Source organism: Python bivittatus, unplaced genomic scaffold (assembly GCF_059951505.1).
Source record: "Python bivittatus isolate LINGU-HERP-01145 unplaced genomic scaffold, Pbiv_v1 ctg000840_np1212, whole genome shotgun sequence".
Taxonomy (NCBI): domain Eukaryota; kingdom Metazoa; phylum Chordata; class Lepidosauria; order Squamata; family Pythonidae; genus Python; species Python bivittatus.
The window spans coordinates 17,142,355-17,163,528 of NW_028277113.1; the positions used below are offsets into that span (position 1 = coordinate 17,142,355).

The 21,174-nt window shown below is 36.9% G+C and overlaps 1 protein-coding gene across 10 annotated transcripts in view; it reads left to right on the forward strand.

The window, feature by feature from the left end:
- ATXN1 (ataxin 1) overlaps positions 1–21,174 on the forward strand; it is a 238,728-nt gene that overhangs the window by 210,070 nt on the left and 7,484 nt on the right. For all 10 annotated transcript variants that reach the window (XM_088130940.1, XM_088130943.1, XM_088130946.1 and 7 more), the window contains one exon: positions 10,180–12,207. In XM_088130940.1, the coding sequence (XP_087987066.1) occupies positions 10,330–12,207 (1,878 nt within the window). In that variant the 5' untranslated portion in view covers positions 10,180–10,329. The remainder of the gene's footprint in view (positions 1–10,179; positions 12,208–21,174) is intronic.

Below are 21,174 nucleotides of genomic sequence, written 5' to 3' on the forward strand. Positions count from 1 at the left end.
TATTGTTGAATATGGTGCATATATGTGTCTGAGAACTACTTCTCTATTTTGTAACCTAGTAGCTTAATTGTACGTTTCAGTTGCCAGTATCCATCCAAAGTACACCATTCCTGCTAGAATTTTAAAGCATTTAGAAAACCTATTAAAGCCAAATAATTTTCAAAATCCAAAACCCAATTCTTTTGTTGTAGTAGTAGTAGTAGTAGTAGTAGTAGTAGTAGCAGCAGCAGTTGAGACATCTTTGTTCAACACTATGCAACTATGAAGGCAAATGCAGTTAATATGTATACTTTGACAGAGGTCAAGAAGTCATAAGCACATGTAATAATCTTTACCTATTACCTACATTTGCAGCCGCAGTACTGGTATTGCATGAGACTGCTGGATAAATAATGTTAGAGTTGTTTGTTAGGAGAAACCTTCAGTTCTATTCTCAGAAGGTTTATCAGTATATATTGAAAAGGCTGTTTCCCAGGAGACAGATCATCTTGCTTTTATTCTAATGTAAAGCATTCATTATAGCTTAGGACTAGTTCTTTTCTAATGCATCAATATTCTGTATTTCATGGCATGTTGAAAGAGTTCAGTCTTTTATCAAATTAATGCTAGCAGAAGATCTCCTAAAAATATACACTATCCATCTCAACGTTTATACTCTTATTCTGATCAGTATGTTTAGACAGTGAGACTGCCAGGCATTCTGGGTAGCAGGAGTAGAATGGCAGGGGGAACAGATGGCCCACTAAATCAATTTTTGCAAATATATCCAAATGTTATAGTTATTAGGAGTATACGAATCAGCCAAGATCCAATTTGAATTGGAGATTCTAAGGTGGTAATTTCCAATTTGAGATTAAAAGGCAACAAAACACAGTTCAAACTAATTCAGGATTTGCAATTCAATGTGATAAAAGATTCAACTATAGGATAAATGTGGAAGTATCAAAAAGCCTACAACTGCTTCATTTTTTGGTAGAATAGGATGAAAACAGCAGGAAACACTTTAACCCTGCAAAGGTGTAGCTGGGTGACTTCAAGGGTTTTACTGCAATGTATTTTTGAAATAATCCCCCTACCAAGATAATAGGAATGAAGAAAAGACAGCATAGTAGCTTCCAAATTGCCCATCAAAAAGTTAAAGAGAAGTTGTACTGAACCACGCAGCAAGTGTCCTATTCCAACTTTTAAAAAAAAGAAAACTTTCAAAAACTGTTTAAAAAGCTGTACAGATTTGAGAAAACCACCACCACCACATTATGATTATTTCCTTTTCAGGGCTGGCAGGCTTGTGGGCATAGCTCCTTGGCAGGGTTAGCCTCCTCTTGTGAATGACAGGTTATGTGATGCTTGTTCAACATAAAACTAAAAATGTGTGGGAAATATGCTACCATTACTGTATATAAAACGCTGTAGTACAAGTAGTCTGTAGCTCACCCAGAAGTTAAGAAAGCACATTTTCTCATACTTGGTGCAGTGAATAACTCACTTAGTTGAAGACAAAACGCAGAAGAAGGTGTTTGTTTAAAAAATCAAGGGAGGGGAAAGTGAATGGGACAAATGAAAGGGCTTTATAATTGCAAACAAATGAGACACAGAGAATAGCCTAACTGTACAGGTCAGACAATTTAGGAAGGATAAGGGTGACAGGCTGTGGATTTGGGGAAAGGTAAAGAATCAGACAAGAAAGAGCAGTAGATTCAATCAATCAATCTCTTTTTCTCTCAGCTACCCTAGCAGAAGAATGAAACACAAACAAAGCATCACTCCACTAAGCATTTTGATATGCAGGGCTTGTGGAGGTGATGAAACTTACTTGTCAATTACTGACTACTTGACTACGGGGAGGCTTATTGGGTTTTGTCCTTATTGGGACACTTCCTCCCTGGTGGTCAAGAAGTGTGTAAAATTATAGGAATATATGCTAAATAGTCCCCCTCCTGGGGGGTGGAGTCATGGAACCTCTACTGTGAGGGCATGACATAAGATAACAGCTCTCTTTAGTCTGATAGCTTAAATAAGGAAATCATATACCACTCATAGACTGCCAACTACTTATGTCGGTATCATAATCACCATAGCACCATATGCAGGTAGTCCTTGTTTAGCAACCACAATTGGAACTGGCAACTTGGTCGTTAAGTGAACTGGTCACTAAGTGAAACCACAACTGTGCTTACTTCAGCCTTCCTTTGCTTTACAGACCTGCGAAGGTTGTAAATGCAAGGATTGGTCGCCAAGTTACTTTTTAATCACTGTTGTAACTGAACAGTTGCTAAACGAGGCAGTCTCTAAATGAAAACTACTTGTATAAAAAGAAACAACGCTTGAAATATCTACAAAGCCCAAAAGGTAGTTGAACTGCTGAACTGTCTTGAATCTCTCCAAAGCGATTCAAAAGCACATGATTTGATTTGGTGTCTCAAAACAAATGAGTTCAAGTCAAAAGTATAATTTAGTTTAATCTTTTTCAAATTGTATTAGCCATTTGAAATTTTGCATAGCCATAACAGCCCTCATGAACAATGAAGATTGAGAGTTTAGAAATTGCTGAGATAGACAACTTTAATGGTATAATTTTAATAAGGCAATGAATAGGTTGAAATTTTAATAAGTGGAAAGAAGACAATGCATTACAGACATTTATTTTGGCTGGATTTTCTCTCATATTTTACTGCTGTACAACTGTATTGTCTTGACTGATACCAAGATATGAAGTATGAGAAAATGTAACAACGCTCACTTGATATTTAATAATGCTTCCCCTTTCCTTCACCTTTGCATGTGGAGTATGTCTGCTTCTGTCGATTCAGTGTGCATCACAATCTGCATTAGAAGTAACCTTCAGCATTTTTTCCTCTTGGTCTTTTAGCCTATCCACAGTTCACAAACCACATGATTCCATTCATATATCTGGCAACAGCTGTAAAGATTGCTCGAAGGGGAGTTTTCTCCTTCAGTCACTGAAATTGAAAAGTCGTCAAGCCCAGGGAAGAAGCTAAGAGTGGAGTCTTGGCTTGCCTGGATATTTTTCTCATATATTTCTTCTATCTCCAATCCTGACCATAACATCTAAATAGAATATAATTAGAGATAGAAAAAGAGAATGCATCAGAATGTAAGATGATGAGTGTATGTCCAAATTCAGCTTCTGAAAAATGATTTTCTTTAATGTACTTGCATTTTTGGAAAATCCTATGCTTATCAGAACTGCCACTGAAAAACTGGAGCTGTGTGCAGGAATTTGCCAAACCATACTTGAATGAATTCCAAATTCATAATATGGAAACATGCGATTTCCACTGAAACACTGAGAATTGGATCCATTTCTGTTACTAGGCTGCAAGAGTGTACCACTTCCAAAATTTAAAATTCAATAAAAGGTGCTATATTTGTGAAGTAAAAGTAATACCACTACTTGCATTAGTGAAGATGTTTTACAGATAACAGCTTGTCCTAATTGTCAGAGGGACAAGAAAATTTGATTCTACCTTCTTTCCCAAAGTACTTGACGATATTATCATGTCCAAGAGGAGTGATTCCTTGAACCATGAAAATCACAATAGAACTTGGGCCACAAAAAATTGAGACAGAGATACCAGAATAGTTTGTAAAAATGTTTCTGCACTCAATTACATGTCTATACTAGGCAAGCTTGAGCAGTCTTCCAGATTTCCTAAAGAAAAGGAAGTGGTACTTACTATAATTTCACAAGCCTCATGCAACCATCCAACACCATGAAATTTTTGCCAAAAGGCAATCTGGGGCACTGTTATTTTTTTTACTTAAGGATGTGAATGGAAATGGGAAATGTTTGGGAGGCAAACTACTTCCATTCACTTTCTTAACCCTACTCCACAGGAAATGTTGAAAAATTATCCAGGTCATGCTTCTGAAATTGAACCATTGTGCTACCCCAAATTGGTGGCATGTTTTTTAACTGTTTCATGTTTTGGAGGGGGTGATGGTTGAGAATGGAAGCGGTTTGCCTCCCAGAGGCCTCTTGCTTCAATTCTGACCCTTCAGTTCTAGAAATGTGAAAAACAGCCTCTGACCTCTTGTGTATGAGGATCATATCCTCCTGGGGTCTTCCAGGAGGCTAGGTTGCAGCTCCCAGCCCTTCAGACATGGCTAGCTATTGCCCCAAGTGAATGTCTGATGACAGAACTATGAACACAACCATTATTTTTTTCTCATAAGTTCTTCCTGCCCCATAATGCAACATCATTGCATAGAAGAGAACAACAGCTGTAGCCTACAGCATTCCTTTTATTGCAATTTTTGTAGTTGTTCTGTACAGATTTGATTACAGATGTGATCTTGGCTATTTAAACGTTCAGAAGAACAGCATCTGTAACAAGATGAAAAGGGTCTGTTGTAGGAATCTGGGATTCTGGTTTCAGTACCAAAGACACTTAAAAATTGCAGCACTGCTACTTTCATACGACTGATTTCTAAAATCCCTTTCACAAGTTTGGAATAATGTTTCCCAGGTTTCATGCTTTGCGTCTTATTCTTAGTAGCTGACTCAGCAACACAAACATGCTATACACTATTGAGAAACAGACTTGGGAACTTGCTTTTAAATAGTATACTTGCTGAGTGATCTGACACTATGGGAAAAGCTTTCCAGGTAGGAGCATGATACTCCTGATTCCTTCAAACATATATACTAATCCTAACCATTTTCCTCCTCCCCAACCCAATTTCCATTAACACAAACTTATTTAAGCCTGTTGTAAACTACTTTGAGTAAGCAATGAGAGTGAAAAGAATAGTGGTATGCCTGCTTTATTTTACATGATGATGATCATCATCATCATCATCATCATCATCATGTGCCATGAAGTCAGTGTTGACTCTTTAGCATTTAAACTCGTAGTGCCAACTCTTGTTTTACATACTGTTCAGTTATCCCAGGATTCTTAATGTGATCAAGCCAAGCTTTGCTTCATTATATACCTCACTTCTGGCTTATACCAATGACTTGGTGACAAGATAGTATTATTAAGCAAGTTAGCTTAAATCTCAACAAACCACATGGAAAAGAATATCACAAGGTAGATGAAGGCAGGGGGCCTTTTGAAATGGTATCTGAGATTCTGCTGTTTTACTTATAACACTAAAGTATAATGTGACTTGTTCTTTCTTTTTTCCTTGCTTAATGAAATAATGTGAATCCATTCATTGTAGCTGGTAAGCAACACTTTCTATCTTGAAATGGGTTTGTATAGCACAATTGGCCCAAATCAAACAAGCTACATTAAGTCTTGGCATTATGTCTGAATCAAATCTTGCCTTTTACTGATAAGATTTTAAAATAGGATAATGTTCTTGTAAGTTACATTAGTTAATATATGCATCATTTGCTTTTTTTAAAAAAAAAAGCTTAAAAGATGCAAACGTGTTTAATATGTAGCAGCAGGCAACATCTATTAATATTAGGAGGAAGGTATATAATTAATTTATGCAAGAAATTATTGTGCATGCTCCCCCATAACCACATTTGAAAAAGGCATTCTTTGTCTCCATTCTGCACGTACTGAAACATTGCTTGTCCTTCCTATTACAGCAAATTAATCAGCTGTAACAAAAGGTTTGGGTACTTTTTTATCCATTCTGTTTGTAGTGCAACAGTTATAAGTGTCCTGTATGTTAGTTGTACCAAACACACAGCATATTATCTATTCCAAATAATCTTTTCTTTGTTGTGAAAGCACTGTATACACAAATTAAAATAGGGAGTCAACGCTTGTGTGTATGTGTGTTTGAGGTTGGGGAAAAAAGCCTACATAGAAAAAGGAAGGCAAGAGGCAACACTCAACCATGTTCTATTTCTAGAAATGGTAGCTGTTCTCTTTTGAACTGATCTGGCTTATGCTAAAATAGTTGCAACCAAGTTTTCCAAAATACTCATTGGAAAGGTTTGTCAAAGAAATAAGTAACAATTAGTTCACATGGCTTTTTTAATATTAAAAAATGTGACAGTTTTAACAAAGAAATTTGCCACTTATTGTTAGAAGAAACAGCCATCTGTCTTTCTTCCAGAAAACATTTGCATCCAACAAAGTTTAACTGGATGATTCTTCTGTATAAACTGATTAAACTTTGCAGCTTCCTTCCAATATCTTTGTACATATAATTTAGAAGTATGGCTGCTTCCCCAAAACTAGCCATAATAATGGGATAGAATCAGTATATCTGGTCATACTCCCATGTTTTCCACTTATTGCAGAAGAGCAATGATTTTTTATTTAAGTACTGTTATTTATACAACCAAATGTGTATCACCTTGTTTCAAAAGTCTCGGGATGATTTAAAACACCAGTGAAGGTAAAAATAACAGCAGTAAACAAAAAAGAACCGTAATCCACAAAAACGACCAGATTACAAAAGCAAGCTAGGTCCACCATCCGTGCCAAAAAAACTCATCAAAACAGTATTATAGTTTTTACATCCTTATAAGGACCACTACCAGGAAGGCCCATCTTTAGACCCCACTCCTTGAATCTCATGTGGGGTGGGGACTTTCAGCAGCCCCTCTTCAGATGAACATACAGGGCAGCTAGGTCTGGACAGATGCTCACCCTGTAAGTATATGGGTGCCAAGCCATGCAGGGCTTTATAGGCTAAACCAGCAACTTGAAGCCTAACAGCAACCAATGCGACACTGAAGTGCTGGCGTTATACTGCTGTTAACACTATGAGCCATTTATCTGGAAGTCTCCTACCAGGTTTTTCATTTTACATTTGTATAGGATTGGACATAGAGTTTTTCAAAGTAGTGAGCAGAAAGGCTATTGCGTAATTATCATTGTCATGTCAATAGTGATAAGTAGTACTTTCTACTTTATGTATATCAGCTTGAAAAGACTGTGTAACGCATTTGTCATTGAAGGGTAGTTTCCCTAAAGCCCTTTATCCAGGGAGATTGGAACTGAATGTTGTAAGCTGCAAAAGATGACTTTTGTTTCAGTTCCCTGAAAAGGAGATCTTGTATTGGTGTATAAATGTCCAGTAAATCTTAAAAACCACATAAAATATTTCTATTAATCTAAATTTCTCTTCCTAGTGTTAGAGGCAAGTTTTGCATCAGTGAACACTAACCCTAACAAGTCTACTTGTTTTAGTGGATCTACTTAACAAATGATTAGGACTGGATTGTGCCAGTATTTTTTGTGCCAGGGTACTGAGTATTCTTTTCTTGGCTACTCCCCATTTTACTCTTGTGTTGTCATATTATAGCAAACTGGCACCAGTCTTTTAAATTGATAGCTTCCTAGTTATATATTTCAGTTGCTATCCTACTATTACTATCCAAGATGGTTACCTTTTGGTCAACCTGTAATTTGTTTGCAAAGGGGGCTGCTGCCCTTTGCAGACTCCAGAAAGAAACATGTGCAGTTAAATCCATTATTAATACTGAATTTAATTCTTATTAAACAGTTTGAAAAATTATGCTCTGAAGCTCCATCCTTTGGCCTTAAGTGGATATGTGTGAGATTAGTACTGTATACTCTTTGTGCATCTTGCTGACTATTAGATAGAGTATTAAAGAGAATTGGGTGTTTTTTCCTCCTTTCAGTGAATGCCTGACTGATTGAATACCTGATTTAAATTAATGGAGTTAGCCCAGTGGTAGGAGAAATAACTACTCTGCTCTGTGTTCTAAATTTTGTTGGGGGGGTTGGCATAGAATGCACGTATATTCTGCAGTAGTATTACAGGGGTTGTATAAGGACCAAAATATTATAGTTTGTAATATTGTAGCAGTTCAGTTTGTTCTAATAATGATATTCTGTTCCTGTGAATCTAATTGTAATATTACTGAAATATTAAGCTGCTGTTTAAGTCTGTTCTCATCCTATTTTATATAGGAGTTCACCCCCTCCCCTGAATTGTACTGAACCAAGCTCCTTACGCACAATAGTTCCCAGTCATTTGTTAATGTTTTTCCTCCTACACAGAGTTCAATCATGCAGGAGTTGCAACTCACAATTCATTGGTTACTAAGAAACAAGGGAACCTGATATGATCAGAGCTGCATATGGGGTTATTGTAGTATGTAATTTTAACCATGCAGGTAGAGTTTAAACTTGTGTATGCAGATACAGATTGAAAGGATCAGAAAGTAAAATCCTACATGTGTACTTCTCCCTTGAGTAGGCTTTAAAAATGGAGAAAAAGAGTTGGATGGAGACATCTTAATAGCTGTAGCATAACATTTCAGTAATTGAGAGGCATATTTGACTCTGCTTCTGACCTAGATAAAATGTGTGTGCAGGCAGTAAAGGTAAGTCTCCTGCTTTGTTATTGTCTCATTGGTTGCCTCTTACTTCCTTGAGGCAACTCTGATTTCCACAGCAGACAGTAGGGAGAGGAAAATAAATAAACTTAATTTATTCTTTCAGTTTTGTGGTGATTTCATGCATGGTTTACTACAGTGCAGTGTTTTAATCAATAGTGTGACTAAGTGCTGCCACACATAAACTGAAAACTGCATCAAAATACACATGAACAAAAGTCAAAACAAAGTCCAGAAATAAACAGAATAATGAGATCATTGGCACTTCAGGGCTGCTCCAATCTGCTTGGTAATTCAGAATCCATAAAGAAAGGAAAAAGAAGGAAAAAGAAATGGCAATGCTAAGTTGAGGAAGACGATGCAATAATTACATTGACCCTGATGAAACTTTAGAATGTATGCCTTATCTTTCGGTGATGGCAGCAACTGTGAACTCTTTTTTATTACTGTTTTCATCCAATGGTATGTTGAAAAAACGGTATGCAGAGGGGCTGGGGACTCTGTATATCATCAAGATAATTTTTCTAAAAACTGAACAGATTGGGATCAAATTTGGTGTGGTGGGGAAAGCTGGTGAAGGGAAAGATTCGATTTCTGAGCCAGGTCGATCTGGGGGCTGCAGAGGAAAACATTGCAAGAAGAAATACCCCAAAGGATCCCTATGGGCAAGGCCCTTGGGCAGCACTCCAAATGTTGCTGACTCTTCCATTCCAAGCCTTTCCTCTCTCCTGCTCACTTGGCCCAGAGCAGAGCTCTTAATAAGAGCTGCAATTGTCCTGTCTTGTAATTGTTTGAGAAAGTCTATATTGATTTAGCATACTGGTATGATTCATCCTTACTATTATTCAGTATCTTTCTTTTTTTTTTTTTTTGGGTGCTTTCAAGTCAGTCTTGACTCCTGGCAACTGCCTGGACAAGTCTCTGCCATTTGCTTGGCAAGATTTTTCAGAAGTAATTTGCCATTGTCTCTCTCCTAGAGCTAAAAAAGAGTTCAAGGTCTCCCAGCTGGCTTTGTGCCTAAGATGGGACTAGAACTCATGGTCTCCTGGTTTCTAGCCTGATGCCTTAACCACTATGCTAAACAGTGCCTCTATTCAGTATCGTACTTAACTCAATATGACATTGAGTCAAATTACCCCCAAATCTCCCTCTTTCCTTTTCCTGTGTATTACAGTCTAAAAAGATAAGGTATTTCCAGTTGAAATACAGCTACATCATCTTATAATGTTAGCCAGCTACACCATCTTATAATCAACAAGTATAGTAAAACCTTGATTTACCAAACCATTTAGAGGCAGGGGGTATCTGTTAAATCCCAATTTGTATTATTTGCATCATTCTGGTCTTTTTCATAATTGATGTAAATGGCAGCATTTGCAGTAAAATCTCAATTTAATGGACAAACCCTGTGCTTAACAGAGAAACTTTAGATATACAATAATTTGTTAAATGCAGTGGAGTCCAAATGAAAATGTTGGCCATTGAATCCAAAGTCTGTTAAAGCGAGGTCTGTTAAACAAGGGATTTAGTGTCATATTCTTACCTAGAAGTAGGCCCTGCAGTAGGACTTGTTTCTGAGTTTTCCTAGAGTTGCTGGTTGAAAGATATATTCTTTAAAATTTGCCCACAGAATTATATTGAGAAAAAAAATAATTTTGATTAACCTAGCGCTTTAGTAACAATGATGTACTGGAAACCTTTGTTTTAAACTATAGCTATAAAACTGCTGGTTAGAGTTTTAATTGATTGGAGATGTTCTTAGTTTCATAGTTTTCTTTTCCTTCATGCCAGAATTTTGATTTCCTCTTTTTTTTCTTTCTTTCTTTCTTTCTTTCTTCCTTTCTCTCTCTTTCTTTTCTCTTTCTCACTCATTCCAGAGATGCTTGTAGAAGGTTGTGGTCACAAGGAGATGATTCCTCATGAAGTCTCTGGATCCACATCAGAAATCAAATGTGATTTTCCACTTAGCAGACTGAAATCAGCCAGGCAGTGAAGCCACAGAAGATAAGGGCAGGGGCCAGTGAAAAATGAAATCCAACCAGGAGAGAAGCAATGAATGCCTGCCACCCAAGAAGCGGGAAATCCCTGCCACCAGCCTGCCTTCTGAAGTGAAGCCATTAGTTCTGGCCAGTGAAAATCACCGTGCAGATAATATAACATGGCTCTCAAGTACAACCAGCAGCCACAGCAGTGGGCGGAATCGGTCTGGAGGTACTTCAGTGGAGGCTGGTTCACAACAGGGAGTAGGTTTACACAAATCACTTTCTACAGGAATGGATTATTCCCCACCTAGTGCTCCTAGGTCTGTTCCAGCCTCTGCCACACTTTCCACAGTGTACCCCTCTGCACTTTCACAGGCAGGAACACCTGTTTCGCCGGTGCAGTACGCACATCTGCAGCATGCTTTCCAGTTTGTTGGGCCTCAGTATAGTGGACCATATGCCGGATTCATCCCTTCCCCACTAATTTCCCCAACAGCTAATTCTGCAACTACCACAGCAGCCTCTGCCACTGCTGTTGCAACCACTCCATCCCAGCGATCGCAGCTGGAGGCATATACTTCTTTGCTGGCCACCATGAGCAACCTTAGCCAACAAGGCCAAAAAGTTGAGCCGCATTTAGTCAGGACACCTGGATTGATCACAGCAGGATCTCCTCCACCTACTCAGCAAAACCAATATGTCCATATTTCCAGCTCTCAGAGTACTGTTAGAAACGTGTCTCCTCCAGCCATCCCAGTCCATTTGCATCCTCACCAGACAGTGATTCCTCATGCATTCGCCCTTGGCCCTTCCTCCCAGGTAGTTGTGCAATATGCAGATTCTGGTGGCCATTTTGTTACTAGAGAGTCTGCTAAGAAATCTGAGAGCAGCAGATTGCAGGCTATGCAAGCAAAGGAAATTCTGAATGGGGAAGTAGAAAAGAGTAGGCGATATGGCATCTCACCATCTTCTGAAGTAAATCTTATCAAATCAGGCAATAAACCATCTCCTCACCATTATGAGGCCAGACATGTGGTGGTCCACTCTGGTCCTACTGATTATATTGCACGAGATTCCTCCAGTGTCCGGCCCTCTGTTATGGTTGTCCCCAACAGCAGTACGCCTACTACAGACATGGAGGTTCAGCAGACCACCAACAGAGAAACACCTCCTTCCACCATCAATGAAAAGGGAAGCTTGCATTTAGGAAAGACAGGCCACCGATCTTATGCTTTGTCTCCACAACAGACTATTGGTCATGAAGGGGTGAAAGCAGTTGCCACTTTATCCCCTCACACAGTCATTCAGACCACCCACAGTGCTTCAGAGCAGCTACCTGTTGGGTTGCCTGCTACAGCCTTTTACACTGGGACTCAACCACCAGTAATTAGCTATCTGAGCAGTCAACAGCAAGCCTTTGGCTATCCTGGAAATCTACCACAGCATCTGGTGATCCCTGGTACACAACCTCTCTTAATACCAGTAGGAAGTGCAGATATTGACTCCTCAGGGGTACCACCTGCTATAGCCACTTCATCTCCCCAGCTGGCAGCAGTGCCTCATACATTTGTCACAACCACCATTCCAAAAAGTGAGAATTTCAGTGCTGAGTCACTAGTAAGCCAGCCGGCTTACCAGGCAGCTGTAGTCCAGGCCCAGATCCATCTCCCCCTGGTCCAGCCAGTACCACCTTCAGCAACAGCTCCTGCTATATTGCCTCCTTATTTTATGAAAGGCTCTATCATTCAATTGGCAAATGGAGAGCTGAAGAAGGTAGAAGACTTAAAAACAGAAGACTTTATACAGAGTGCAGAAATTAGCAGTGACCTGAAAATAGACTCCAGCACCGTGGAAAGAATTGATGACAGCCATAATCCAGGCATTGCTATGATACAATTTGCAGTTGGAGAGCACCGAGCACAGGTAATCAATATGAGAGCTTGTGGGGGGAGGGAAGAAGTAATTAGGAAAGTAGACATAATATCCTTATTATCCCTGCTCCTGATTCATAGTCTCTTAGCCTCAGAGTAATAGATTGGTGACTAGTTGTACGTCTGAATGGATTTATGCAAATTATACCAGTGACAAAGGAACCAATCTGATGAAATCATTATTATACAGCCAACAATTACTGCAGTTTGGAATCTTATAGAAATATAAATGTTATGTGATTTAACATGCGTAACAGATATTCTGCTTTTTGGATTAAATCCCAAAATAACAGAAGGATGAACATTTTATTGGGACTAATTAAAATATACAGAGTTTAAATATGCCAGACTTTTTCTTTAGGCTAGGTATTAAACAAAACCACAAGAAAGAAAACCTCTCCTATTTGAGGAATGGTGGATCATTGTTTTATGACCTTATACTTTGCCCAAATAAAAGCACACTCTTATAGTTCTTTGTTTTCCAATTAATTGAACAATAGAGAACCAACATAGGTACCTGCATTCCTCATTAGGTTTTATTAGTTTAACTTTAGTAGTTAACTTTAACTTTTAACTCTAATAAATTAATAAAAATTAATAAACTATAACTTGTCTTATTAGTTAAAAAAATTAATGAAAAATAAACCAGAACAGAGTGGTAAAGAGTAAAAGAACCTGTATGAACATCCCTGGCTTGAAGTTCAGAAATATTTTAAGATTCTACCTCTAGCAGTGTGTGTGCTAATAATTTTTAATGAGTGGCATGTTAAATGCGGGTTACAGTAAACACTTAACCTGGTGGTATCTATTCACAAATTTCTGTCACCATTAATGAAACGTCAGCAGATGTTGTTTTCAATTTTTTTTTTTGGTCTGCTTCTGCTTCATAGTAGCAAGTATAGTTGAAAAGACTGGGTCCCTGGCCAAAATAACTGATTCCTCCAGTCTCTTTCCTTTTAATCTTCCCATTATTGTCAGTAACACTTTAGAACTGTTAAATGCAGTGGGAGGTTTGAACTTGAAAAGTCTAGAAAACTTGCAGTATTTTCTTTGAAACTACATTCCACTACTCAGAAGGATCTGCAGATTAATGAATTTAGTTAGGTGTCATAGAATCAGTTCAACTCCTAGGGATTGCGTGGACAAACCCTTGTTAACTGACCTATCTTCATAGCTCTTCTATTCCAATAATCTTGTTAATACTATCCAACCATCTTATCCCATTGTCTTCTTCTTTTCCTTTGCTTAACTTCCCAACATGTAATTATTATTTTTTTTAGTCTATCATTCACTTGATAACACTATGAACATTTCTGCTAGGTAGTCATCACTTCAAGAGACCAGTCATCCTTTATTTGGTACAGGACTAAATTATCTGTTCTTTCTGCAGTCCATGATACTTATAGTATAATATATAATTCTATAATTCAAAGCATCTATCTTCAATCTCTTACTCATTCTCAGTATCTAGCTTTCCAATTACCACTGGAAAGACAATTGTTTTAACTATTCTTATTTCATTGCTATTGACAAGTCTTTAACCTTCATGTTCTTGTCTGAGTTTGTCATTGCCTTCCTCTCTAGGATTAATCTCCAGCACATTTCTACAGCACACTGTCCATCTTTATCTATTATTGGGGTAGATAAGCCAAACTATTTACTACCTTAACTTCTTCTAAGAAAGCAGGTTGACATTATCTTTATCTTCTTAATATTTAATATTAACCCAGATTTTCCATTTTCCATTTTTACTTTCATAATGAGCTCTTCTAAAGTCTTCTTTCCTTTCAACTAACAAAATGGTGTCATCTGCATATCTCAAAATATTGATGTTTGAACTTCCAATTTTGATTCCAGCTGTCATCTCTTCCAATCCTGCCATTCCTATAATGGATTTGCTGTATAAGTTAAACAGATATGAGGACAATTTGCATCTTTGTCCCTATTCTGACTCACTTTTCAAAATTTAGTTCTTAACAATTAGTTTTTATTCATGGTAAAGATTCTCAGAAGAATAATCTGGGTGTTTTGATACATCCTTTAGCCTTTAGGTTCCATATTCAGGCATCATCTATACAGTCAAAGGCATTGTTGTAATCAGCGAAATCTTATTCTTGGATTCTTTTGTTCTTATCTGTGTAATGATAGTTAACTGATATTATGTTAATTTGCCTTTTCTGAAAGCGACCTGTTAGTTTGAGATTTCTCTTTCCTTATTTTTCTGTATCAAATCTGTGACAAACTTTATGTGTGAGGCATTTGTTCATTTTCTTGCATTATCTTTCTTCAGTATAGAAATCAAAACTGATTTTTCCCATTTTTAGGTGTCACAGCCTTGTTTTATATTTGATGACATAGAGCTGTTTACAATTGTCTTTTCTCCTGCAGTTTTAAACAGTTCAGTGGCTTTTTCATCCACATTAAATGGTTTCATACTTAAAGCTGGTCTATAGTCTGTCATTCCTCACTTTCTGGTAGAAGTGTTTCCCGAGTATATTTTCTCTCTGCAAAAGTTTCTGTAACTCTGTAATTTCATATGTAAAGGGATATTTTTTCCATCTTCAGCATAGTTTTTAGCCTAGCCCTAACTCTTTAACCTCATTTGCCTTTATTACCTCTTCCATAATTATTCTTGATTATTACTATTTCAGCTGTATACTTTCCTGTTATTTAAAGATCTATGATTTTCCTTTTCTTCTTATATTCCTCTAAGTTGATGTTCTTGACTGAGATATCTTTCCTTGGTATTTCTTCCTTGGTGTTGGAAGCCTGAGTTCAGTTGTTGTACATCCTTCTTGTTTCTCAAAGTTTTTATCCTGTTTTCCCCAAACTCTCATGATAATTTGTCCTGGCATATTAAGCCATTCTTAATTTTTTTTTTCATTTTGGTTTTTACAATATCTCTAATCTCTTTCCATAGCTCCTTCATTTCTCTTTCATTACAATAAAGTGCACCTCAACCTGTTCCTTATGTTGTGACTGTCTGGCATAACTATTCTCTTTAATTTTCTAAGCTTAAACTATATATTTGACACTAATAATTTGTGCTCTGTACTGCAAGAGTCCTAGCTGACTGGATTGCATTTCATCATCTCTTGTTTCCTATTACAGAATTGATTTGATTCAGTGATGTGCATTCAGTGTCCATGTGTAGAATCTGTGTTTGTTATTTGAAGCAGATGTTGTCAAAAAACCAAGAATTCTCCTTGCAAAACTCTGTTAATACAACTCCTGCATTATTGCATTTACCCAATCCAAATCTTCCTGAAGCTCCAGATTTCTCCATTATTCCAAACATGCATTAGTAGTATTACATCCTTTCTTGATGTTGTATCTAGTACCCCTTGCAATTTGTCATAGAATTTCTCAGTGTCTTCCTCTGTTAAGTCTGTAAGTATATACATAAACTTGTATTATATTGATATTCATTAATTCTAACGTATTATCCTGTCATTTATTTGCTTATAGCCTAGCACATACTTAACAATATCCTTCCTGAGTTTTGTGATCACTCTCTCCCTTCATGTGGACTGATGCCCTCAATAATAAACTGTGTAACTATCTGAACTGAGTTAAAGGGTTCCATTCTAGTCTACCTAAGATCACTGATTTTAAGGTATCCAATTTTATATGCTTAGTTTTCTCTTTGACAGTTTCATGTTTTGGTTCATATTTCTTATATTTCATATTCTGATGCCATGTGTTCTTGTAAAATGAAGAATTCATACTTCAGTACTGTCATTAGCATCAATAAGATTTCCTTGTAACTTTGGTCTGAACAGATCACTCTTCCAGACTGAATAATGGAAGTTTGATGCTCTTCTCTAGTAACTATAGAAATACCTTCTGTTCGGGTGGTGTCTCAAAATCTAGCACCTAACCTTGCTTACGTGTTATATTCATGCCCAAACAGGTGTTTTGTTTTGTTTTGTTTTGTTTTGTTTTGTTTTGTTTTGTTTTGTTTTGGGATTTTTTTTTTTTTTGGCAAAATACAAGCATGGCTTGTCATTGCCTTGATTTGGAGTTGCCTTCCCTCATGTCTGCAGAGCTCTGCCTGGTCTCAACATGTTTTGGATTACTCTTAGCTTCCTCCCTTTCCTTTAAGAGTGTTCATACCAGAGTTCTTCCTATCTCTGACATCACTCTCAGATTCACTGGGGTTATTAACCCTCAAACCTTATAAAGACTGTATTCCAGATTAGATTCCTTATTTCACATAAAACAATCTGGAATGGTAAGCCAGTGTGAAAATGACAGATATTTTGGCAAGAGATATTCATTTGTTTTGTTCAAACACCTAGGCAAGTCATTCCTGGCTGGAAGAGTTGGTAATACTTTGGAATACAAATTTCCTAATAATATATCGATGGGAACTAATTATAAAACAGAAATATTTTCTCATTTTGAGCATCACAGCAAAACATGGTTTGTTTTAAGATTAAGAAATTTTGATCTTTCAAATTCTGTAAAACCCTTTCTATTTACAAAAGAGAGGAAATGTAAAAACTGTATTCCTATTTTGTCCAAAGTGTTCCCACTTTGCCCCTTCAGGCAATCTTTAAAAACCTGGCCATCTCCCCAGGCCTATGGCAAGGTTGTTTAGGGTTTAGGGTAGGTTTTTGGGCAGGTCTCCTTTTAATGATTGAAGTGAGGCATGTGGGATTTTTGTAGTTTTCCTCCATGTACCAGTTGTATTTTACTTTATGCTGTATAATGTTCCTTTTGTGTTTTTAACTTGTAAAGCTACCCAGAGTCATCTGGGACTTGGGAACCTAGAAATATGACAATTACATTAAATTAAATTTAAATTATATTAAAAGGGTGGTTAAAATATCCCCAGGCACCTGTTCTCTAGGGCTCTTTGTTCATGAATAATCTTCCAGTTCTGTAAGTCTGTAAATTTGTCTTTACAGCAATTTTATGAGAATAGGTGACCGGAAGTCTTGCTGTACCAATGGACACCTGAGGTTGAGATTGGAGACACACCCAAGGTCACCTATCCCATGCCACTGGTACTGAAATAAAATAGTGTCCATTTATTTGGCACATGCGGGAAACAACAATGGTTTCCTATGTAAAAGTTTGCTATAAGAAATGAACCTTTTGAAAAATTATTCTGATAATGAAAATTAAGGATCAAAGGCCTAGGATAAGATTCTACTCTTTCATTTTTTATCTGTGTATCTGAAGGACATATGTAAGGACATTTTTGACTAAACATTTTTTTTAAAATTAGAGAAAATGGGTCTGAAATATAATGACATATAAGGTGCGTATATGTGTCCAAGCAGTAGCTCACAAAAACAATATCACAGAATAGTATGTCTGTATATTATTTTCCTGACCTGGTTCAGTGATGGATATTCATCTGCAATGCCAAGTTGTACAAAAGGCAGAGTAGTACAATAAATTATAGGGCCAGCTAACATGAGGAGATACTAGAGGCAAGCCAAAATCATCGTTCACAAGTCAGGTAAACAGATCAATTGTTTTTGATAGCTAAGATGAACACAAAATCAAAAAGGGGGGGGATTCAAATTGGAGAAGTCTTGGCTGATAATCTAGTGTCAGGTAGAATAAGGTTTTGAAATGTAGGATATGGCTCGGGTATAGGTGGAAATTGGCAACCAGAAATTAAAATAGAGTGGAAAAGAGAGACTATGAGTTTTTCTGATCAAGATGTATGTATATTTCAAAGGGTGGTGATGGTTGCTGAGTGACTCAAAGATTTATGGTTGCCTTCTAATTCTGATCTTCCTGGCTGAAGTTTTCTAAGGCTGTCAGTATCTCCTGTGCCCCCCACCCCAAATAGGATCTGGTATATTTAGCAGTGGCGGAACTGGCCCAGTGATATAAAAAATATGCTCCTACCTTTCATATCATTATTGAGAATACATGAATTCTCCTGTACTTTCAACCTGTAATATGGGTGAGATTGTTAACTGTTTCATATAGTCTGACATACTTAATGAAAAAATAGGAAAAAATATGTATATGTAAAAAATCACATCTGCGACTGTCCATAATATAGTTCATTTTAACACCCTTGAGTCTTTTAATATTGCTCAGGAATGTCACAGTATGACTTTTGTGCCAGATCCAGAAGGATGGAAGCAGTGTTTTTGTGTTGTGTTCTCTTGTTCACTCACAATCTCACTACAGCTTCCCATTCAGAGATTGAGAGTGCCATCATCTGGTAGAAGAAATGATGATGACCTCTTCTGTTAATGTGTCACTTTATGCAGAAGTCTAACAAAATATAGCTGATATCATCACCTTAAAATACTTCACCAGCTGTGTTTCTCACAAGAGATGCTTCCAGAATTCAGAGACAGTCACATAGAAATGTGAGTTTAATTTAGGTTTTCTGTAGACTCCAGGAGTTGGGTTTTTTCCCAGATCAGTCATGTTCTTCTGTAGTAGCAGCTACTCTTCTACCAAGGGTTTCTTTTTTTTTTTTTAATAATAATAAAACTATCTGGCTAGATAGTCTTTTGCATCTCTTATTTGGAGTGTATCTTCAATGTATTGACAAAACTTTGTTGAAATATACAATATTTGTGAATATAAGTGACTGTGACTCTAGAAGTACATCATATATAGTCCTGAAGCCATGAACTCCTTATGTAGCTTTGATGTCCTTATTCTTCCTCTGATCTGCAGTTGTGAGATAAGATAGTGCTAGACTCTTAAACATTACTGAAACGGCATATCTGTGGTATTGCATTAAACATTTAAAGGCAGCTTTGAGGGGACAGAGCTAGTGTGCTTTTTCTTAGTTTTCCTTTTGACATATCATTGTTATTCAATTTTTGACAATCTAAAGCAGAGGAATGTATTGTGGAAGAGAAAGAAACTAGACTACTCAGAAAGGAAAAAAAATAGCTTGAATTCTAAGCACTATTTATTGGCTGAAATTAAGAGACATCACAGATCTGCTTATCTCTCCCTTCCTGAATTTTAACTTACTGAAAGTGTGTGTGGGGTGTGTGTGTGTGTGTGTGTGTGTATTAAGTGAATCATGAGGAAGTACTGTTGAATCAACATTTAATTCATGGGTTAGTAATCTATTGAGTGGGCTGTGAATAAGACAAAAACCATGGGAGAAAAAATACTGTGTTATACAGTATGTCTGAATGCATCCTAAAAATATTGCGTTGATTTAGCCAGGCTATTGATAAATACTGAAAAATAACTTCCTATATGAGTAAAATTCTGCACTGATTACATTTGACATTACAAATAGATAAAGAATTGTATAATCAAGAGATCAGACAACAAAATTGCTATAGCATCCAAGATAACAGATATAGTAGTGTTTTGTGATTACTTACAGACTAATAAATTTATTGTTGCTTAAACTTTCACAGAATAGCATCCGCTTTATTAGATGCATGAATTGTGTTATTCTTGGTAGACAGAGCTGCAAATGTCAAATAGTTCTACTATAACAATGGGGAAAGGTCATAATTTTGTGGTAGATGCAGTTACTTTGTATTCAAAGGATTTCTCTTCGGGCATCTGTGGGGATTACCTGAAAAGACTCTGGGGTTCCACAACCTCAGCCTTCCAGATTTATTGGGTCTACTGTTCCTAATTCCCAATTTGGCCATCTTGACTGAAAATACTGGCAGCTAGAGAGCCCAGATTAAAAAAGGTTGATAAGCTAGTTGGATCAATTGCATCACACTATATAATGCAGTTGTCCTTGCTTCCACAGCAGTTTGACAATGAAGGGATATGAACAGCTAGAGGCAGATATTATTCTACCTCAGAGTCCTGTGATCATTCCTGATGAAAAGGTTTAATCTTGTTACATTATTTTTCAGAATAAAAAACTGATAAAACTGTTCGTGACTCAAACTGAAAGTAGATCATAATTTTGCTAAGTAGATTAATAGGTTCATTTTTACATTTTAGTTTCTTATTCATGGCTCAGCTTCTGACCCATCAGAATATGACTGTGTACAAACTCTGTTAATTCTAGTTAAATTATTGAGGATCTCTTCTGAAATTAAACTTGACTTCTCAACAGCAATATTTTGTTGACTGCTATCCCAACCCAAAATCTCTTTTGAATGCAGGATCTGGCCTTTAATGTGCTACATAAGTAAGCCATTTTTTTTTAAAGCAAGCAATATGATTTAATGCTCCAAAGTGCTAAAGAATATAATTGAAGAACTCATTTGTGGAAACTTATGCTGTATAATATAAATAATTAATATTCCCACTTCTAGGCCCAAACTGTATTTATTCTGCCTTAGAACATTTTGATCTTGTGGTTTTAAAAGTGGTTTGTATATTTAGTTTTGCTACTTCATCAGTTTGTGCAGCACATCTGCAACTGTAGTTTTTATTTCACATTCATTGATTATGAACATTTTCCTTGCAACTTGGTTCCATGACAGTAATTTTCAGGTTGGCTGGCCTTCACATGTTACATTTCCCTATATTGGTTTCCAATTGTTGCTGACATCATTGCTTAGTCCAGTCTTCCCATTTTAATGTCTTTGGGATGTTTATTTTAGTTCCACTCCCATCACTTCTGCAGCAACAAATTAATACAAGCCCAGAAGGAAACTTCGGACTGGAAACATAAATTTGGTCCTACGCAAAAAGGGAAAGGAAAGGCCGGAAGTGGAATAAGAAACATATACCAGACAAACTCCCAGAAGGACTTGGAGCAATATGGCAGAGAATGATCTACTTGCATTGAGTTTCATGATCAAAACTCTTTAAAAAAAAAAAAAAGAAAATTTGGAGCAGCTACAGAATATAGGCAAGAACACAAAGTGATGACTTTGGATGTACTCAGGATGTGGTTAAACATGGGGATTACCTATTTGGTTAGAATAAGTAAAGGTCTTCCACCACTTCCTGACTTTTTACTTGATCTTCTACTGAATAGTTTTGCTTTACAAAACTATCTTAGACAATCAAATCAGTTTCTTAGCAAAAA